Below are 19,225 nucleotides of genomic sequence, written 5' to 3' on the forward strand. Positions count from 1 at the left end.
GATGTGTCATCTCTCCACATTGTCCAAAATAAGTTCTGCTCCGTCACATTACAAGCACAAGACAGCCCATCTCAGCCCTCTCATGTCCATAACTCACCCCGGAAAGTCACTTTCAATTCTTTCTCCCATCTAATGAAACCTCCAAACTTCTTCCCCCGAAAGGTGTCAGAAGTAAATAGCTTCAACAGGGAAAAGAAAACGGGCTGAAGAAAGTGTCAGGAGGTTGTTTGAGAAGCAGCAGGAGGCTGACACACACACACACACAGACGAGAGACACACACACACACACACAGCGAGAGCTCTTCAGCTGTTATCGAACAAAGTCTGAGATGAGTTAGTGATTGTGTTTGTAACTAGAAAGGCGACACTTCTACTCATCCATCCGACTCAAATGAGCTGCAGGACGACGGTGATGCTGCAACCGTGCCACCGCCTTTTTCTAGCTGATTCTCTCAGGAAGTTTGTATCTTTCAGCTTCTCTTCTTCTTCTTCTTGGGTCGCCACAGCTGATCATCTGCCTCCATCTTGTCCTTTCAGTATAGTATTTCAGCCCAGTATTTCAAGCATTGGCCTGCGTCATCATATCATGTCAGTTTCAACATCAGAGGTCTCCGTTTCTGCCTGTCCAGGATACAGCTCTGCCCAGGAGTTTTCAAACTAAAACGGAGACAGCAGTGCTTTCAAGATTCTCCATTTTGGAGGCATTAAATATGCCGATGTCGAGAGAGAGAGAGAGAGACAAGCGGCTCAGCACCGTCTCGGCAGCTGAGTTGTAGTGGATAATGCAAGTCATAGTCTGATTACTCCTGCATGTATACACTATAGTCGGACTGGAGTCGGACTTGGCGTTCTGCGCATGCACCAAAGTTTCCTCCCTGGCCTTTGACCCAGAAGTAGAAGGCGTTTGAACTGCAGTACTGTTGCAAGAGAACAAACAACACACCGGCGAGAGCGAAATTTACGGAGAAGACTCAGTGTTGGACTGATGAAGAGACAAGATTTATGCTTTAGAATAAGCCAGGGTATTGTGAAAGGCAGGCATGTCTGGGGCAGATTTGTTGCATTTCCAAATAAAAACATGTCACGCATGAATGAATATTGAGTTTCAGTGTTTATGGAAAAGAGAAAATTCATGACATGCACAAGTTTCTGACATACCTCATCCTCTCATTTTACTTTGAAGTAATATTTGGAGATGACTGTTAACATTGCATTAATACAACCAGTTTGGAGCCTGGCAAATGCATTATGGACATTTTAAGACGTTGCATAAAGGCCCGAGGCCTCCTGCTCTTGTGGCGCTCACACATATGCAGCAGTCATGTCTTACTACAGTCACCCTGCGAGAACCATGTCCTAAACCAACATGTGTTCTTGCAGAACGTGTCAGCTTAAGTTATGGGTAAAACCAAAAGCAGGTTGCTGTTGAAGCTGCTCAGTGTTATTGGAGCGCTGCTGGTCCATTGACAGGAAACCCTCTCTGTGGCTGCTGTCTCATATCCAGTGGCAGCATCCCAAGTGTTTGATGCTCATGGACTCTGTGTGTCCTGCGGTGGGCCTGCCATCACTCCGCTAATGGACACAAACCGTCCTTTAGCCTCTGACACCATGTAAGGGACTGTTCCTTTCTGGGTCAGGCGCGTCCACTGGGGAATGGAGGACACATTAATGCGCGTAATGCGGGCGTCTCCCCCACTTTGTTCTTTCTCCTTATTTGTTAGTTGTTGCACTTCGTTCACGCGCGTCTTCTAACTCCTGCCACTGCAGTAAAGTCAGGAGACTGTCTCTCCAAAACGAATTCAGTGGTGAGGCCAGTCATCCGATTCCACCACGAATTATATTCACAGCTGGTTTATACACCACTATGTAGAACTGAAATGATAAAATATAATTATTATTTTTATCCATGAATGTAGAATTGTACTGTACAGAAAACATAGCAGAGCACATTATTATTTCTTGATTAAGACGTCAAATTATAGCTACTTACTTGCATTCCTGAACAGTGGTTGAATGTTATGCTTGATTGATTTGAGCCCCAGCTCAAATTTTGGCTATAAAAGGTGAATTCAGTTTGCATTTTATTTAAACTGTTTTTCGTGTGAGTCCGTGCATGTGAGTTTCTGTGTCTGGGAGCTATAGAGGGCAGAATCAACTCCCCTTATCCCCCACGTCCGCAGCCACCTCCCTTGACCTCACTTTTCTCTCCACACTGGCGTGTTCTCCGTGTCACACACGCCGCAGACGCCTCAGCTGTCCTCCTGCCTCATTGTCAAGGTGCTAACAAACCATGAAAGGTGTCAATGCAGAGGTTCTGTGATCAGAAGTTGGCCCTCACATGAAAGCCGTCATGCATGTGTCTGCTCGGAGCTCGTCTGGCCCTCCTCGCGGTGCTGTGCCGTGATGTCAGGCCTACACTTCAGTGAGGGGGGGGGAACTGATGGTGGGGCCAAGCAACTTGACACACTCCGGTTCTGAGCGACCCACTCTGTGCAGATGTGAGCAATACTTTGGCTCCGGCCAGCACAGTGCAGTTCCAAACCTGTGAATCTGATACCAATTAGTCGCAGCATAATCATGGGCCTCCAAGTCCTGGCTTTTGTTAGGAAACGGAGTAAAGTGGTGGGGAAAAGGCCAAAAGAGGGGTTAAAAAGAAATCCTTAAAAAAAATGGAGCGAGAAAAGAGGTGCCACGGGATTGTTAAGAGAAGCAATCTGGCCGCAAAGGATTTACATAATCTTAACTTAATCTGTGAGGCAAATTTTTCCTCTGGGCTTCGTCTGTTTTTCTGGAAACGCGTCGTGCAAACCTGAAATGTGGGACGTTAAAAAAGACGTTAGCGTCCGTTGGACCGCTCGCCGGCCACATGCTCGTTTGATTAACCACACCCAAAACAAAAAATGACCACATGTTCATGTGTGCATGAGCAGCCGCATGCAAATGCAAACACATGTACACACAGACACAGAGCTTGCTCACATGCATACAGATGTGTCTGTGTCATTGTTCCGCTGCCGCAGGTGGAGCGCTGGCATTTTACCAGTCAGCAATGCCCCGCTGAGCTCCCGGCAGATTTGCAGTTCATCAGAGGGTCATCTCTCTCTTTCTTTCTCTCTCCCTCTCTGTATTCATTCATTACTCTACCCTCAACAAGCAAGCAGCAATCGCCCCAAAGGTAGGTAGCACACTGCCCCCTAATGGAGCACGCGTGTCACATCACAAATAGCTCTCATTCAGAGCAGACTTGTAGATGTTAGATCAGCTAATTTGAACCAATGACCTCTGAGTGAACCTTGTGTCACTCAGAGTTCACGGTGTTTTTCGGAGTTAAAACAGCTAAGCTTCTTTTTTTCTTTTGGTTCTCGGATAATGAAGATTAGACACATGTCTGATTACACAGCGAGAGATGAAGGCATTTTGTTCGTTGAATGTATTTTATCCGTCGGTGATGATGTCAGTCAGCAGCGTTTCCAAGGTTACCGGTTCTTTCCTTGTTTCAACTCTCAGAATCCTCAGATTTGTTCATTCCCAAGCGTAAATAAGTAATGTTTTATTCTACTTTAATTGAGCCTATAGTTTCTTACCTATGGCTTGATAAATAATTCATGAACACATAATAAAATAGATGTATAATTTTGCTCTTATAAACCCTGTGGGTTTGACTGTGCAATTATATTTAGAATTAGAGACATTAGTCTGTTTTAATTCAACTTCTTCTTCTCTACATATACTGTCACACTTTCTATATATTATGCAAAGTTTCATCATATATACTAGGATTTGAGAGGTCCTATTTTTTTGGGAAGCAATTTACATATTACAACAGAGGAAGAAAGCTGTCACAAAGCACGATATGAGGCTTTTACCTATTCTTTATTTTATTTTTTTGAAGTTTAACTGGGTTATTTCTGTGCCGCAGTTTTTGAAACGTTATTGAACGGGACTCTGAAAAGGTCTCCCTATTAATCTTACACCGGCCGTAATTTAAGAAACATATTTCTCTGTGGAAGGAATAGATTCATCTTCCCGACACCAGAAATAATGCATCATCTCATTTTTTTTTTTTTCTTCACATTGAAGACGATACACATTATTCAGAAGATATGCAATAATTAATGAATGAATTGGGCGTTCTTTAAATTATGACACAGCTTGGTATCCTTTCCTAGTAGGGTGCTATCAATATTGCTAGAGAATTAAACAATTAATTATGTTGGCTCTAAAATGCATATACTTAATATTGATTGTATGAATTGTTTCCTGTATGCTTCATAAGGTCGTGGGTATATTTAGTAAAATAGTTTGTTTTTAATATATCCCCTATTATCTTTGCCCACTGTTACACAGTATGATATATTACAATTGTACTGTAACCTGTATTGATTCATTTGAGAGAGTGAAAATGCAGAGATATAAAATAAAAGTATAAATAATAAGCTTTTAAAATACGTAAGACAACAAAAACCAAGTTTGAGAAAATAAGTTCGCTCTTCCTGGAGCCTCTATTATTTCTGCTCTGTCCTCATCACATAAACAGCTGCACTGTACGTCAGTAGTTATCTTCATATTCCCTCTCCGACATCCACGCACACATGACCCGCAGCAACATGGACATGATGGAAGGAACACAGTGATGTGCACGATGCACTAGAGGCGCATATAGGAAGAAAACGGGCCACTGCCTCTCACTGGCCTCCCTGAAAGCATGTTCACTTAACAACTGGTCTGCTATTGTGGGCATACTTATCTTAATAAGGCCCAAGTCTTTGTGAAGGGCACGGATCTTTAAAAGAAAACGGTCTTCCCCCACCGCATGTTCCTTATGTCAAACCCGAGACAGTCTGTCTTTTGTGTCTAAACTGAGACATGACAGATCAGTGTCAAAGTTGTCATCGAAGCCCGTTAGGAAAGATCACTCCTCTTTTTCTTGAGTGATTGACAGAGAGGTTCGGCGCCGCTGTCCCTCTGAGACACCTGACTACACATTTCGGAGGACAAAAAAGGACAACATACACTGAATATGCAGCGGGAAAACCCACTGGGCCATGTCTCGAGACTGTTTAGGAGTTTGTCTGTTTGTTCCCCGAGCTGTAAAAAAAAAAAAAAGAGATCTCGGGAAACACAGAGCAGAACAGCAAAGGTCAAGAGAAGGTGACGGCACTTTTATTGGGACTCCAAAGACCTGGAGGACAGGCGCATCTCTTAACGTATACCCACGGCACTTAAAAGGTGCAGCCACTTTTGTGCGTATAATAAAAGACTTTCAACCTTGACCCTGCTCCCAACTGATCCCAGACCTCTGCTGATCCTCTCTGTATCTGCTCCAAATGCCGGCGGACGTTTACAGAGGACACGAAAGGACACGGTAAAAAAGCTAAATCAAAGGGGCATCATGTGCAACAACAACAAAAAAAAAGGGGAGAGAGAGGCTTTTTGTCTAGTATTAAGAGAGAAACTATATATTTTTCTAAACAGTTACAGAGCATCAAGAAGACGTGTAATAAAAATGCTTTCACTGCTCACAAAGATTATCGTGGAGACTGTCCTCTTTTTGGGGTGGGTGGGTGGGGGGGGTGCTGTTAGTCTCAGGGCGGGTGGGATCACAACTTTCTGGCTGCAAAGGCTTAGTTTTCAAAACTTTACAGTGCGCCGCTGTTTAATGTCTCGGACAAAGTGTTGTGTGACAATGAAAACAGAATTGTGATGATGACACTGAATATTGAAAGAATGGAAGGTAAGACGGTGGAAATATTTCTACATAGTTATTGATACTATATATAGTAGTATAGTTATCTTGTTGTGTGACAGCAAATGTCAGCAAAAGAGTATAATCAACTATATTATACTTCAATAGAGGTAGAAGTAAAAGTAAAAGAGTAAAGTTCATTTTTACTCCATCAAACACACAACTAATATATGTATTATTAATGTTACAATACTGAAATATTGCGTAGATAACGATTATATTTTGTATTTAATATGAAATATAGGCAACAAAAGTGAATAAAAAGCAGACCTAAAAGAGATATAAAAGCCCATGATTTGCATATTCGGACCCAGAAGGAACCAATAAATGTGGAGCTACAACGCGAGGTCAAGAAGACACATGAGAACGCGAAGAGAGGATGTTTTACAGTCTGCGATAAACAAACGTATAAAACCTTAGACGTTACAAAGAAAAGCCAAAGATCGGAATGTGGATTGTGTAGAAAAAAACACAGAAAAATCTGAATTCAAAGGTTATATTATGAGTCACCATTGACCGATAATCAATTGTTTTTTTCTTTTTGATTGTTAACTCAGTTAGATAAGAATTATTATTTTTTATTAAATTGGGGTCTAACAGAGACACAATGTAAGGGACAAACTGTGGACCAAGAGTTAGGGAAACAAAGAGTTTTACCAAGTGAGACTTTAAGGGGAGAATGACTAAGTTATCAACAAGAGGAAAGATATAAACAAAAACTTTTCATTTAAAAATGGTTCATTTTGTCAAAGTTTAGAGAGACAGTTATTGCGGTGTATTTCCATGTGGCATTTGCTCTGCTGTGATTGAACTCATGAGAGCAAACAGGCTGTAGTCCTGTTTTTTTTTTAACTTTAATTGACATTGACATTAATTGGCTTCGAACAGTGAGCGCACTGTGACACGTCAGCTGGGTTACAGGATGTTCAGCACCCTCACACCTCGCAGTGTTAGCAGGTGACTGTGGCTGTGGATGTGCAGCTGAGAGCGAACAATGGGCGAGGAGGAGTGGGGGAGTCTCACTGCCGGGTCAGGAGTTCAGGGATGGAGTTTGTCACCAGCTCGGCTTGGCATGCAATCATCCTCCTCTGGAGGAGGAGGAAGACTGAAGCTCCGCCACCTCCACACACACACACACACACACACACACCCTCGGTTCTGTCTCCCTTTACCTCCCACTAATTTTATTTAATGAGTGATTTAACAACACAGCACTGCCCAATCAAATCAAACTGCTACTGTCGGCCAAACTTAGTCCCGGGTCAGTGCTTCTGTGGCTCCTGCCTCACACATTCTCTCCCTCCTCCTCCTCCTCTCTCTCACACACACTTTAGATTCTCATCGCTCCCACGCCAGCAAATCCACAACAGGCAGAGAAACGGTTCTGTCCAAAAACAAAAGTGTTATAATAGTGTTTGTAAAAGGGATGTTCTTGACTATAGAGTGTGATATCAGGAATCTTTGGTCCTTTAAATTCTGCTTAAAGTGTTTTCTGTAATAGAACTTTAACTAAAAAAAATAAAAAGCCTTATCCATTCACTTTTTTATTTGAACCTTATTTTTGTTTCATGCCTGTCCCAGTCTGCTTATAATTTAATCTTTAACATTATTTATTTTCTAATACATTTTATTATAGTATTATTATGTCATTTATACTGTTTTAATTTGTACTTTTGAATCTGATCTATTTTATTTTTTTATTAGTAGGATTTATTTACAATAATATGTTTTTTTTCCCTCTTTAACTATTAGGTTTTTTTTTATTTTTAGTCTATGGTCCATTGTTTCCTCATGAGATTGTGAAGAATGACCGTGTTCTTTCCTCAGTTGTGTTTCTTTTGTTTTACTTGCTGTCGGAGCCAGTATTGAGTTAATTTAATTTAGATCTAGTTTAATTGATTAATGCAGGATTACAGTGTAATGTGTTAACCCTTAATGCGCCTTCAAGTAAGTTACATTAACACATGTTTTTAACATAAAATAAAAAAATGTATTCCATCTTTTTAAGTTTTAACCCAACATCAGTCCTTTCCATACATATTACATATACAAATATTAATTAATTTTAAAATAAGAATTTTAACTTTTAAATTGCCAAGTTTTTTCATGATGCATCTTTATTTTATGCTCTAAAAACACAATAAATGAATTATTTTCAATATAACTGGATTATTTTTGGTTTGATTATCGCAGCCTGGTATATGTAACGATAAGCAGAAATATTTGTTCATATGTATTTTGATTATTTCATAAAATACTCACATTACACACCTAGAGCACCAAAATGTGGCAATTAAACATGAAGCTATAGAAATTGTATACATTATTTTTTATTTTATAAAAAAATTAAGTCAATATCAGTCCTCATACAAGTTTTTTACTTACTATTTTAATTACTATTTTTTGCATCAAAAACAGTCATTTGAACAGGTTTCAATGAGGACATTTTGTGCGTAAGGTGTGTTAGTGTGAGTATTTTAGTTAATAGACAATAGACTAAAAATAAAAAACACATGAAAAAAAATGCACAACTTGGCATACATTTTTAACAATATGCAGGAAAAAAAGGATAAAATATTCTTGAAATTAAAAGCCACAATCACAAAAATGTGTCTTGGTGTGTTTAAGGGTTATAGGAGTTAACTGACGCCTTTAAGCAGTTGCGTGGCCATCGATGTTATTAGAAAAAGGACACCATGGGTCTTTGATACCTTTGATATACATACATAGATAAATGGGTTGAATGCTACAAACTTTCATCTACAACTTGGATAATCAAAGGAATATTTTGATTCCTTTGATGTTGCTGTTTGATCTTGATCTGAGAAAGGCTTGGATATATGTGGATGGAACCTGGATGTATGGCATATACCTCGGTGCCTTTGGTGACTGAGGAATAGAAACAGTACATGGGTCCAGCTCATTGAAACTTGCCCACAGCTAATCATTTAGAGTGGCTTTGAAGTTAAGTTTAAGTTTGCCATTTCACTTGCTTTAAATGTTGTAGAGGTGGGTGACTGGTTATGGTTTGTGTTGGGGGACGCTTTTTTTGGCCGGGTTTTAATCACGTAGCATTTTGGGTTTATATGAAATGTGATACGTAAATAAAGTCTCTGACGGAATTTCCTAAAACATGTCACGTACCTTCCTAAACCATGGATGTGATTGTTTTCCAGAGTATTATAATTGTATACTCTAATACTATAATGAATAAAACTCTTCTTTTTCATTATGCTCTGCAAAAACATCAGTTCCCATCAGACAAAACAGGCCGAGATTATTCGACATATTCATATACAACATTTTGTATTTCTGCTGTTTAATCAACTTATTGTAAGTAACCTTAGCCTTAAATGAGCAACGCCTGCGGGACATTTTAAATGCCTTGACCTTTTTGTATATATATATATATATATATATATATATATATATATATATATATATACACACACACACTCACACAGATTAATAATGTAGAATGACATGTCGCAGGATTTTTTCTGCTAAAACAACAGAGCCGTGGTTCAGCTGTAAGATTTGTCGCTGCAGACGAGCAAAGCTGCTTCTCAACTTATAATAACTCTAAAAGCAGCTTAATTATTAGGTCAAAGGAGAAAGGAGCAGTAGCTGCGAGAGAAGGAAGGGTCTCATACTCTGTGGCGTTGTTATGGCTCTCAACGTGTCATTACCTCCACCAAGGAGGAGGTTGTATTTTTGCCAACGGTCTTTCCGTCTGTTAGTGAGCGGCAGAGCTCAATAAGTAAAGGGACGGTTTTTAATGACATCGCCTGAGAACGTAGGTTGAGGCTTCAAAGAAGAATGATTTGATTTTAGTGGTGAGCTGGACATGGATACAGAAGAAAAACAGTTTCTTAGTGGTTCTTATCTTATGCATTTGTTATCTGTGCATTTGTTTCCAGGTTTCAAATGCAATTGCACATAGATTGTGTACTTATAAAGGACACAACTATTCCCAAGATGTTTCAGGATAAACACGACAGTGGAATTCTTTACACCTTTTACCTTGTGAAACTAAAGACATATATTTTTAATATATTATTTATAGAGTTCATATGAATAGTTACGCATCTTTATATATGTAGATTCAAACAGTTTTTAAACTCATGCAGATACAAACACAGCTTCAAATTAAAAACCTGCCCGCCTACCTACTGTAACTATGGATGTATCGTTTGTTTTAAATTATAAAATAATTGTAATTCTCCAAAGGAATACACTGTTAAAGCGGCACTCATGTTAATTAGCGAGTCAAGTTCCTACACAGTAATTTGGTCTTTAAAAGAGATTCATTATTTACTTGTACTCTTATTAAATTTTAGGGTCTGACACAAATGATTTAATTCTACCCTTTAGTGTCCTTTAACAATCTCGTCTCATTTATTTATTTATTTACGGACTTATTTTAACTACTGCTTCACTTATGCAGTTCATTACAGTTTATCTGCTAGATCACCATTTGTACTTTAGTTGACTATGTTTTTATCCTGTGAAGCACTTTGAGTTGCATTGTTTTGTATGAAAAGTGTCCCATCAATAAAGTTTGAGTGACTATTTTTACTAAAGTAAAAATAAAAATAAAGTATTATGCTAAACTTTTTCTTTTCAATAGAAGGGTAGACAAAGTTCAAATATCTCACCTTACACTGAGTCAAATTGGTTTACATTTTAACAACAATAATAATAATAGTGAAATGAAAAGGAAAAGTCTAAAGTCAAAAAGTAAAAACAGTGCTTTAACTTTGAAATAAAACAAAACATGCAAATAAAACTGTAAAATACAATACAGAGAACAAAATAGGAAAAGACTTGAGTCAATAGGTTAAAATCCCTGTTTAAACTTTAAAATGCAACTAAAACACAGCACAGGGTGGAATAAAAAGCAGCTAGTTGAAGTTCTAGAGTCAAATATCTAGTGAGCTGACTTGTCTGATATCTAAGGGTAGTGCGTTCCAAAGTTAAGGGGCGTAAGTAACAAAGGTTACAGCTTCATTTGTTGTGCCTTGTCACTGTGTGTGCAAAAACAATTCACTGGCTATTTGGCAACAGAGCCAAATATATTATATGTCGTCATGTACAACCACACTGGCCCTTAAGTCTGTTGTTATCTTTACATTTAAAGCTTGATTTGGAACATACAAGCTGAAATCCTGCCAGCTACGATATGGTATTTCTGTTGACATAATACTTCACCGTGACCTTTTTAAAATAAGCCTTTGGCAATGACACATTTTTTAGGCAGGAAGTAGATTTTCCAAATGCATCTCGGCAAACAGTAATAGCTTCAGGCTCGTATGTGAGTAACATCACATACGGCAGCAGAGTACGCATTCAATAATAAGTGCTAAATCAAGGGAAATGCGAATAGAAAAAAGTTCAGACGCTCTCTAACAAGGACTTTTATCGTTATTTGATTCGTTTTTGCTGCACGTACATAGAATGTTTCACTATGAATTAGGTTTGTCTGCAGGAATATTTAAATAGAACAGACATCATGCCATTTTATTAAGTATTGGTCAGTTGTGCCTCAGAGTGTATGCATTTCTGTATATAAAAGAAGACTTCAAATCTTTTCGCTCGCTCCCTTGATTCCACCCTGTGTTGTGTTTTTTTTGCATATTAAGTTGATTTTAAAGTTAAAACAGGGTTTTAGAATCCTTGTCTCCAGCTTTTCCTTTTCATTCCGCCCTGTGTCGTGTTGTGTTCTGTTGTTGTATGTGCATCCCTTTTCTTTTTAAGGTTGATTTTCCTTTTACTGGGAAGCACTTTGAGCTGCAATCCTTGTATGAAAGGTGCTATACAAATACAGAGGAGTAGAGGAGTATTACTATTATTATTCCTATCTTTTTACTACGTTCCAGTCTGTGCAGCAAAGAGTTTAGTGGTTACAAGTTCTCAAATGCACCCAGCACCAGTGGGAAAGTCAAACCAGTTTATGTTTTACAGAGTGGGCTCTACATTTCAAACCGACGCCCTGTTTTTCCTGCACTAAAACAGAAAAATATGCATGTATTCCTCCTGTGTAATTTTTGATAGAGGCCTCAAGCCACATTATCTTTCCGTCTCTCTTTTTATTTGCTTATTACTCTTCCTGTTTCCCACCCACCCTCCCTTCAGTTTACCCAATTCCCTCTCGGTTCAGTGGCGGGGCACTGGGTCATGGCACTGGCTTGATTTTCACACTGTTCCCTTTACTGCACGCCACATCAAGTTAATCGGGGTTAACAATTGCGGCAGTGCCTTGCTGAGCGGAGCTCCCATCAGCTTAGCGTGGCCTGGCTCGGGCGATACAGATGGGCTAGTAATCTATGCGGGGAGCAGAGGAGACAGATGAGGGCGGAGGTGCGTTGTGGTTACTTGGGTGTGTGGGTGGCTGCAGATTTGGGATGAGTCGTGGTCAGAGCACGATTAAAACAGTGACACCAGACTGAGGAGAGTTCCTGAGGAAAATTTGTAGAGGGAAGTTTAACATTTCCTGGAGGCCCAGCTGGGAAAGTCCTTGTATTTAAAGAAAATCTGTGTAAAAATGTTGTAAACAATGATACATTTGACATATTCTCGCTGTTAATGTTCCATTCAACTGTACATATATGCATCCAGATACAAGTACACTTTTAATGATACTTATTGAAACTCATAGACGAATAAGAGTGCAGAACTCTGTAATGACAGGCAGAAATATGCATTTCCGGATTTAGAAAACTGAAAAGGTCCAATCCAATCGACTTATAAAGCACATTTGAAAAACAACAGCAGTTGCACTACGAAGGAGGATTAGGGCCAAACAGAAAAATGAAAAAAATGTCTTATCTTTCGAGAATAATATAGTCGTAATATTATGAGATGCATCAGCCATTTCCTCCTATATTAAAGAGACAATTTCCTCCAAGTCTGTGTGATTCCTTATTCGAAACAAACTCAAGTTTCCTGATGCTAATGCTGGTGACAATGTGGTGCTGAAGTATTTCCTTATTTGTGAAGCCCAAACTAAAACATAACTTCACAGAATGCTTCGTGTTTCTCATCTTGTCGCAGGTTGCAGCTGATTGTCTTTGCTTGATTATTAATGATTTTATTTATTTAGTTTATTCTCGCTATATTACAACGACTTTCTTAATTTACGACTTTATATTGCGACAACTTTATTTTCGTAATATTACGATGACTTTACTCTAAATATTAATTTGTCGTAATATAATGACTTTATTCTCATAATACTACAACTTTATTCTCATAAAATTACGACTTTATTCTCTTGGAATTTGCGACTTTATTCTGATAATATTATGACTTTATTCTCTCATAACGATTTTATTTATTCTTGTAATTTACAACTTTTTTATTCCGAGTTTATTCTCGAACGATTAAATATGTTTTCCTTTTCAGTTTGACCCTAACACTCCATTGTACTGTACGGTATATTAGAAAATTTAAAATAAATAACAAACAGATGCGAGTAGACATGACATCTTGATCGCAGAGCAGCAGACTTGCACCATGTGAAAAAAAAAGGTGTAAAAAGTGCTACAATGGCCCTGCTTTATAATTACGACTGTGCTGTTGAAGGTCATAACAAGCATCCAGACTCAGTGAGTGATATTTTAAGATCAAAGGAGGAGGAAGATTCTAAAAGGAAACCTTTAGCGCTGAAGATGGCTGAAGCGTGACCCATCTGCCAAAACACGACTCCGTGCAATAGCAGCTGGCTCGCATGCACATCACAGCCCGGGGTGCTGTAGCTATGGGGGAACGCAGACTTAATTATTTAGTCAGTCAGAAGAAGCATTACACAGCAAAACACTCTGCTTTCCTCACCAATGAAGAAGAAATATAATTCCTATGCATATCACACAATCAGTAAGTTGCTGCAACCGAATAAAAAGCAGCTCTTCGGCTGAACTTTTTAAACTATCAACTGCCCAACTCTTTTTTTTTTTTAACCCAGTACTTTTTCCAGCACTCTGCACCTGCTATTATGTCCTTGCTTTCGAGATGTGACACCTCTTTGGAGTGACACATGTATTATTAACACTGGGTTCAAGTGCAATCCATGCAGGGATACTCACAGACTTTCACAGGTTCCTGTCACTGCCACCATTTTGATATGAGCGGGGTTGTTTTTTTTTTGCACAAACATTAAGAAATTCGTGACACTTGTGCACGACTGAATATTTCATCGACGAGGCAATAGTTCTAAGTCCTGAGAGCACTTCTTTTCCATTTATTACCCATCTCAAGTCACTTCATGAAAGTCTTACAATGACCGCCGAATGTGTCATTCTTTAACGTCTCGTGTAAAGTGCACGAGAAAGGCCAAGAAAAAGATAAAGTGGCGTCTGCACCCATGTGTAAAATCTATTGGTTGGGCTAAGCCGCAGTGTCCCATAAGCCTGTGTCGCATCATCCCGGCTCAATCTCAGCGTTAGAGCCCGGGGAATGAAATTGAGGGAAAAACAAACAAACAAAAAAAAAGGTCCCACTGAACTCCACCTGCCCTCTTTGCCTCAAGTTCACCAAAAGTTCAACTCTAATGGGCGATATTTGCGATATACGCCTCATATAATTTAGCCCTGCAAAAAGACGACGGGGGGGAGGAGGAGCAGGGGGGAGCTTTTCAAACTTATCCCAACAACTACTGTTGATATGACACAAGGCGTCCTCTACATATCTGACCGCGTTACGCGGGGGTCACTGTTCGGTCAGACTGCCGCTGCAGGCCGACTGTGTTTGGGTTGTGTTTATGTCGGGTGAAGGGTTCAGCGAGAGAAAAAAAAGGAAAGGAAAGAGCCCAAAAAAAAGCCCAAAAATATCTCTGTTACTGGCCCAGTGTCGTAACATTTCTGAGTTTGCCCCAACCAATGCCAAAACGGGTTCAACTAGAGTTCACAGCGAAGGCTCCGCCCCCCCGACACCAGGCCAGCAGGGAGACAGCGACGATGTGTTGTCATAAGAAATTGTGTTGTTAGGTTTGATCATTGAGGTCACGGCGGCCCACGGTAAAGACTCATACAGCGTGTTTGTTGTAAACTGTAGTTTCAGAAATGTCCTGCGATGTATTTCTAATTAGATATTGTTTATTTGAACTGAATATCTTGTATTTAATATATAAAATTATTAATTTGGTCGTGAAAATTCACACTCAAGCACATCACTAAAATTGTGATCATTAATCCTGGAGTAAAATCTACTGTATCGTGTAATTTTAAACCACAAACATTAATTTTTTCGTTATTGTTATTTATCATTCATTTCAATTATTAAATGATTTATGAAAACACTAATTATCTTTTTAAACTGTTATTATTTATTAAATGTAATACATTTCATTAATGTAGTTAACATAGTTTTATGTATTTTATAAAATGTATTTCTTATAAAAATGTATTCAACTGCACAACATGTGTTGTATTGTTGAATAGTTTATTTAATGAGAATGTTAATGTTCTGCATTCATTTTATTAAAATTAATAAAATATAAAACTGTAAAAATCATGCTAAAGTATGAGTGTAGTGTATAATAGTTATCCTTGATAATCTTCACAATTTTGTACATAGAAGTTAAATTATCAAATAATTACAGGTCAGCAATGAAAATTAAATATTAAATACATATAATAAACTTCATGACAAATATTTACTTTTTTACTGAATGTTTTTTTTTTCAACTAAATGTATTATTGTATTGTAAATTAAGGATTTAAATCATTTCAGCAATTTTAACAATTTTAAATAAAATTGATGATCAAATATTTTAAAAATGGAAGGGAGATGGGGGTTTGATAGTAGCCTACCAAAATAAAAACTACATGGGAACATTAATCATACTGTAATTGTACACACCTATATTATTATAATGTATTTTTGTCCTGCTCTTATATTTAGTGTACACACAAACAGAAAACACAAGCCAGATAAATATGGTGTAATTTTTTTTCGTGTGTAAAATGTAAGTTAATGTACGAAGTTAGGTCCCCAAAACAATACAAAATAATAAATACAGTAAATACAAAGAAAATACATAAAGCAATACTCAAATTTTTTGGGTTTCTGTGAATATAAAACTGAACATATGGAGACAAACAAAGGAAACATCTAATGCCTTTGGGGGGAAACAATTCTTAGACTAATGGAGTTATTTGTTTTATCTTACAAAAAACTATTTTACATAACATAGTTAAAAGTATGTTTCCCCTCTTTTTAGCCTAACCAGTTTTTTTTTTTAATAAACATGCATAGTTGGTATAGTGGATCCACATCAGTCTCATCAATAATGGGTAACACGTTCTTTCAAGCGCAGACTAAGAGCACCTACCAGTGGTGCAAACAGGTACTACATCACCAACATGAAAAAAAAAACATTGAACAAAATCATTTAAATACCCACTTTCACATGTATAAATTTAGGTAAATAAATGTAGTGTTCTTTTCCTTTCGGCTGCTCCCAAATGTAGTATGTTTCTGAATTAATTTACCAATACTGATAAATCGATACTGACACAAACTGTGTTTATGGACAACGTGAATTAAAACAGCATTTTCCTTACAATGTCAGAGCATGCAGGGAAAACGCACCTTAAATAAATCTACTGTATTAGTGTTAGTAATTAGATTGATAAAGGCTTATTACTGCTTCAATTATAGAGGTCACTCTGTCACGTTATATGAATAAATAAGAAAATCAAACTGTTTTCTGTGAAAAAGCATCTGTGGTCAAGGAGACAGCTCTAAAACATGACACGGGTGTGAATAAAGTGGATTGAAATGACATTTCGTCAAAGTTTAATGTTGAATTACTGCGTTACTTCAAAGAAATGACATTATTGCATAAGATGAGGTGATAATTATCAAGTCACAATTAGGTAATCAAGTCACCCGGACCACAAGGTCAGTGACATCAATCATTTAGGGGCATTTGAATGAATTTAACCTAGCAGCTGGCTTGTTCAGCACAACATAAATTAAAGGAAAGAACTCTCTGCTGGAACTTGCACATGTGGTGCCATTGTCATTCTATATTTCCATGGGAAATATATAAATATATATATACACAGATATATATATGTGTATATATATATATATATATACATATATATATATATATATATATATATATATATATATATATATATATATATATATATATATATATATATATATATATATATATATACATACATATACATATATACACACACACACCATAAACAGTACTTTCATCTATCTGCCTCTGCACCCAAAGGTTCGACACGTCCATGATTTACGGTAGGAATCCAAAGGTGGTGAGATGTGCTGACGGGTGTGTGTGCAGAGAAAGAAGAAAATGCTGAATGAGATGCAGAACGACAACATATTATAATGGTTTTCACTTTTGTGGCGCACATTATTTTATACTATATGCTGTGTTTTACATTTATAAAATGTGTAATTATGTAAAAACAACAACAACACACGTCCATTCTAAAATGATTTGTGCAGTTTGCAAATAGCTACCTTTTGTATCAGCTTTTCCGACGAGATTAAGCAGAGCTGTGACGGCTGTCGGCTTGCTCCTTAGCAGCGGGTTCAACCAGACGCTCATATGAGATTACCAGCATTACCTGCATTCAAATTATAAGATCAGTGTTAATACAAACTGTGATTAAAATGACTTAAAAGGGCTTTTCTTGCTTTTCGGATTTCCTACTGTTGTCTTTACTCAATTCCAAATATACATTTTCTGCTAATTAAATCATCGACTGTATTTTTTCTTCAGATGAAACATTTCAATTAAATTAGTAAGTCAAATAATTCTTTAATTACTATTCAGCCAGTCTTAGCCTCTTTGTATATGTAATGCAATCAGGCTTGGGGAGTAATGGAATACATGGAACAGCGTTACATAATTAGGGACTGAATTTCATTATAGTTACAGGACGAAGAAAAAAACATAATCAGATATCACATTTTGTAAAAAATGGGATTATTAGTAGGATTACAATTAAAATACCTAATAATGTATGTATGTATGTATGTAACAATGTAATACATAACAATGTAAACTTGTCATGCAAGGAAGCAGATTTTATTTTTGCTTTGTAAAGTGTGCTAGGGTGTTAAAGTCATGCGTAGGCACACTTTCATTGGACTGGACGTCTTTAGGCTACTGTCTGAACTTGTTTAAAAGGATAAGCACATTTGACTTAAACAGAGGGCCCATTTTTGTTTCCACCTCTTCATTGTCTAAGGTCACATTGTTCCGTTGAGGTACAAGTGAACTTATTGATATTTCTTTTATCGTGTCTTTATTTGCATTTGTATTGGGGTAATCCAAATGTAAATTCGAAAGTAATCAAGTTACCTTACTTTAAAATTGTGGTACTCGCATTAGGTTACTAACTGTATCGGAATACATATTTAAATAAAGTAACCCTCCCAACCCTGAATTCAATGCATCACAAAAGAGATAGAAAGTCAGAAAAAATAGGTCAAAGAATATTTATATCATCCGTTCCTAAGCAAATCTTAAAACCCTATGACACAAACCCAATCAAGCAATGTACTTTTAAAAAAAGGACAGGAAATGAAATAATTGAACATACAAAATACACATTTTAAATAAATATAAGGATGAAGAACCGCAGTTTAATCCAGGACGGTGATGGGAATGGTCGTGTTTAAAGCCAGATGTATTCTTGTGTTGTACTGAGAACATTACTCATTACTTTGTATAAAATACTGTAAATATGTAAATATTTGGTGATGTGATAAAGTAGTGTATTTATTGAGTTGTGTGTAATAGGAATATGGTAGGTACATATAAGTTTATAATTTTGCCTACTCCTTTTCCAACATGTGATGAGATGTAAATGTAAATGTGTTGTCATGAAATAAGCTGTCTAGCTAGATAGATAGATAGCTTATTTAGCTAGCGGTTTAGGGTTAGCTATCGGGAATATACCAAACACAAACAAAGACAGAGTTCCTGGTGGACCCCATTTGGTGGAAGGGAAAGAACAGGAATATGGACATTTAAACATTATGTGAACGTCTCAATAATTTCCACCTACTGTTATCAGTACCAGCAGTGCCATCATCACCCCTAACATGATGTACATGTGCTCGGTGAGGCCACCAGCCCACAGCGGGCCCAGGATGGTAGCGAGACCTCCCACTGAGCGACGCACTCCTTGACTGAAACCTGCAACAAAAAATGAAAGAAAGACGCAAACACACCAGAGCTCAAACTAAAAGTGTACAGACAGTTACTGGGTACAGAGCCTTTTACAGTTACACGGTGAAATGTGCATGAAATTGTCAAAGATATTTCTACTAGATGTCGCTCATTCTCACCTTGTGTTTTCTCAGAGGTGACTTTGGAGAAAAGAGAAACCTGAGCCACAGCTACAAATGGCAAACCCAAAACCTGAAGAAACACTCCGATGATGAACTCAGTTAGCTGCCATGGAAAATCACCTACAGGAA

The 19,225-nt window shown here is 37.7% G+C and overlaps 1 protein-coding gene across 4 annotated transcripts in view; it reads right to left on the bottom strand.

Moving 5' to 3' along the window:
- mfsd8l1 (major facilitator superfamily domain containing 8-like 1) overlaps positions 1-19,225 on the bottom strand; it is a 40,915-nt gene that overhangs the window by 16,214 nt on the left and 5,476 nt on the right. For 2 of the 4 annotated variants that reach the window (XR_006361742.1, XM_044044183.1), the window contains exons 9-11: positions 19,094-19,216; positions 18,811-18,941; positions 17,255-17,361 (exon numbers count right to left, since the gene is read on the bottom strand). Coding sequence is in view for 3 of the 4 variants with exons in the window: in XM_044044183.1 (XP_043900118.1) it covers positions 17,281-17,361; positions 18,811-18,941; positions 19,094-19,216 (335 nt within the window). In the remaining variant the exon portion in view is untranslated. Of the gene's footprint in view, positions 1-16,917; positions 17,088-17,254; positions 17,362-18,810; positions 18,942-19,093; positions 19,217-19,225 lie in introns of those variants that run through there. The other 2 variants (XM_044044181.1, XM_044044182.1) reach the window with 2 other exon arrangements.

Source organism: Solea senegalensis, linkage group LG14 (genome assembly GCF_019176455.1).
Source record: "Solea senegalensis isolate Sse05_10M linkage group LG14, IFAPA_SoseM_1, whole genome shotgun sequence".
Lineage (NCBI taxonomy): Eukaryota > Metazoa > Chordata > Actinopteri > Pleuronectiformes > Soleidae > Solea > Solea senegalensis.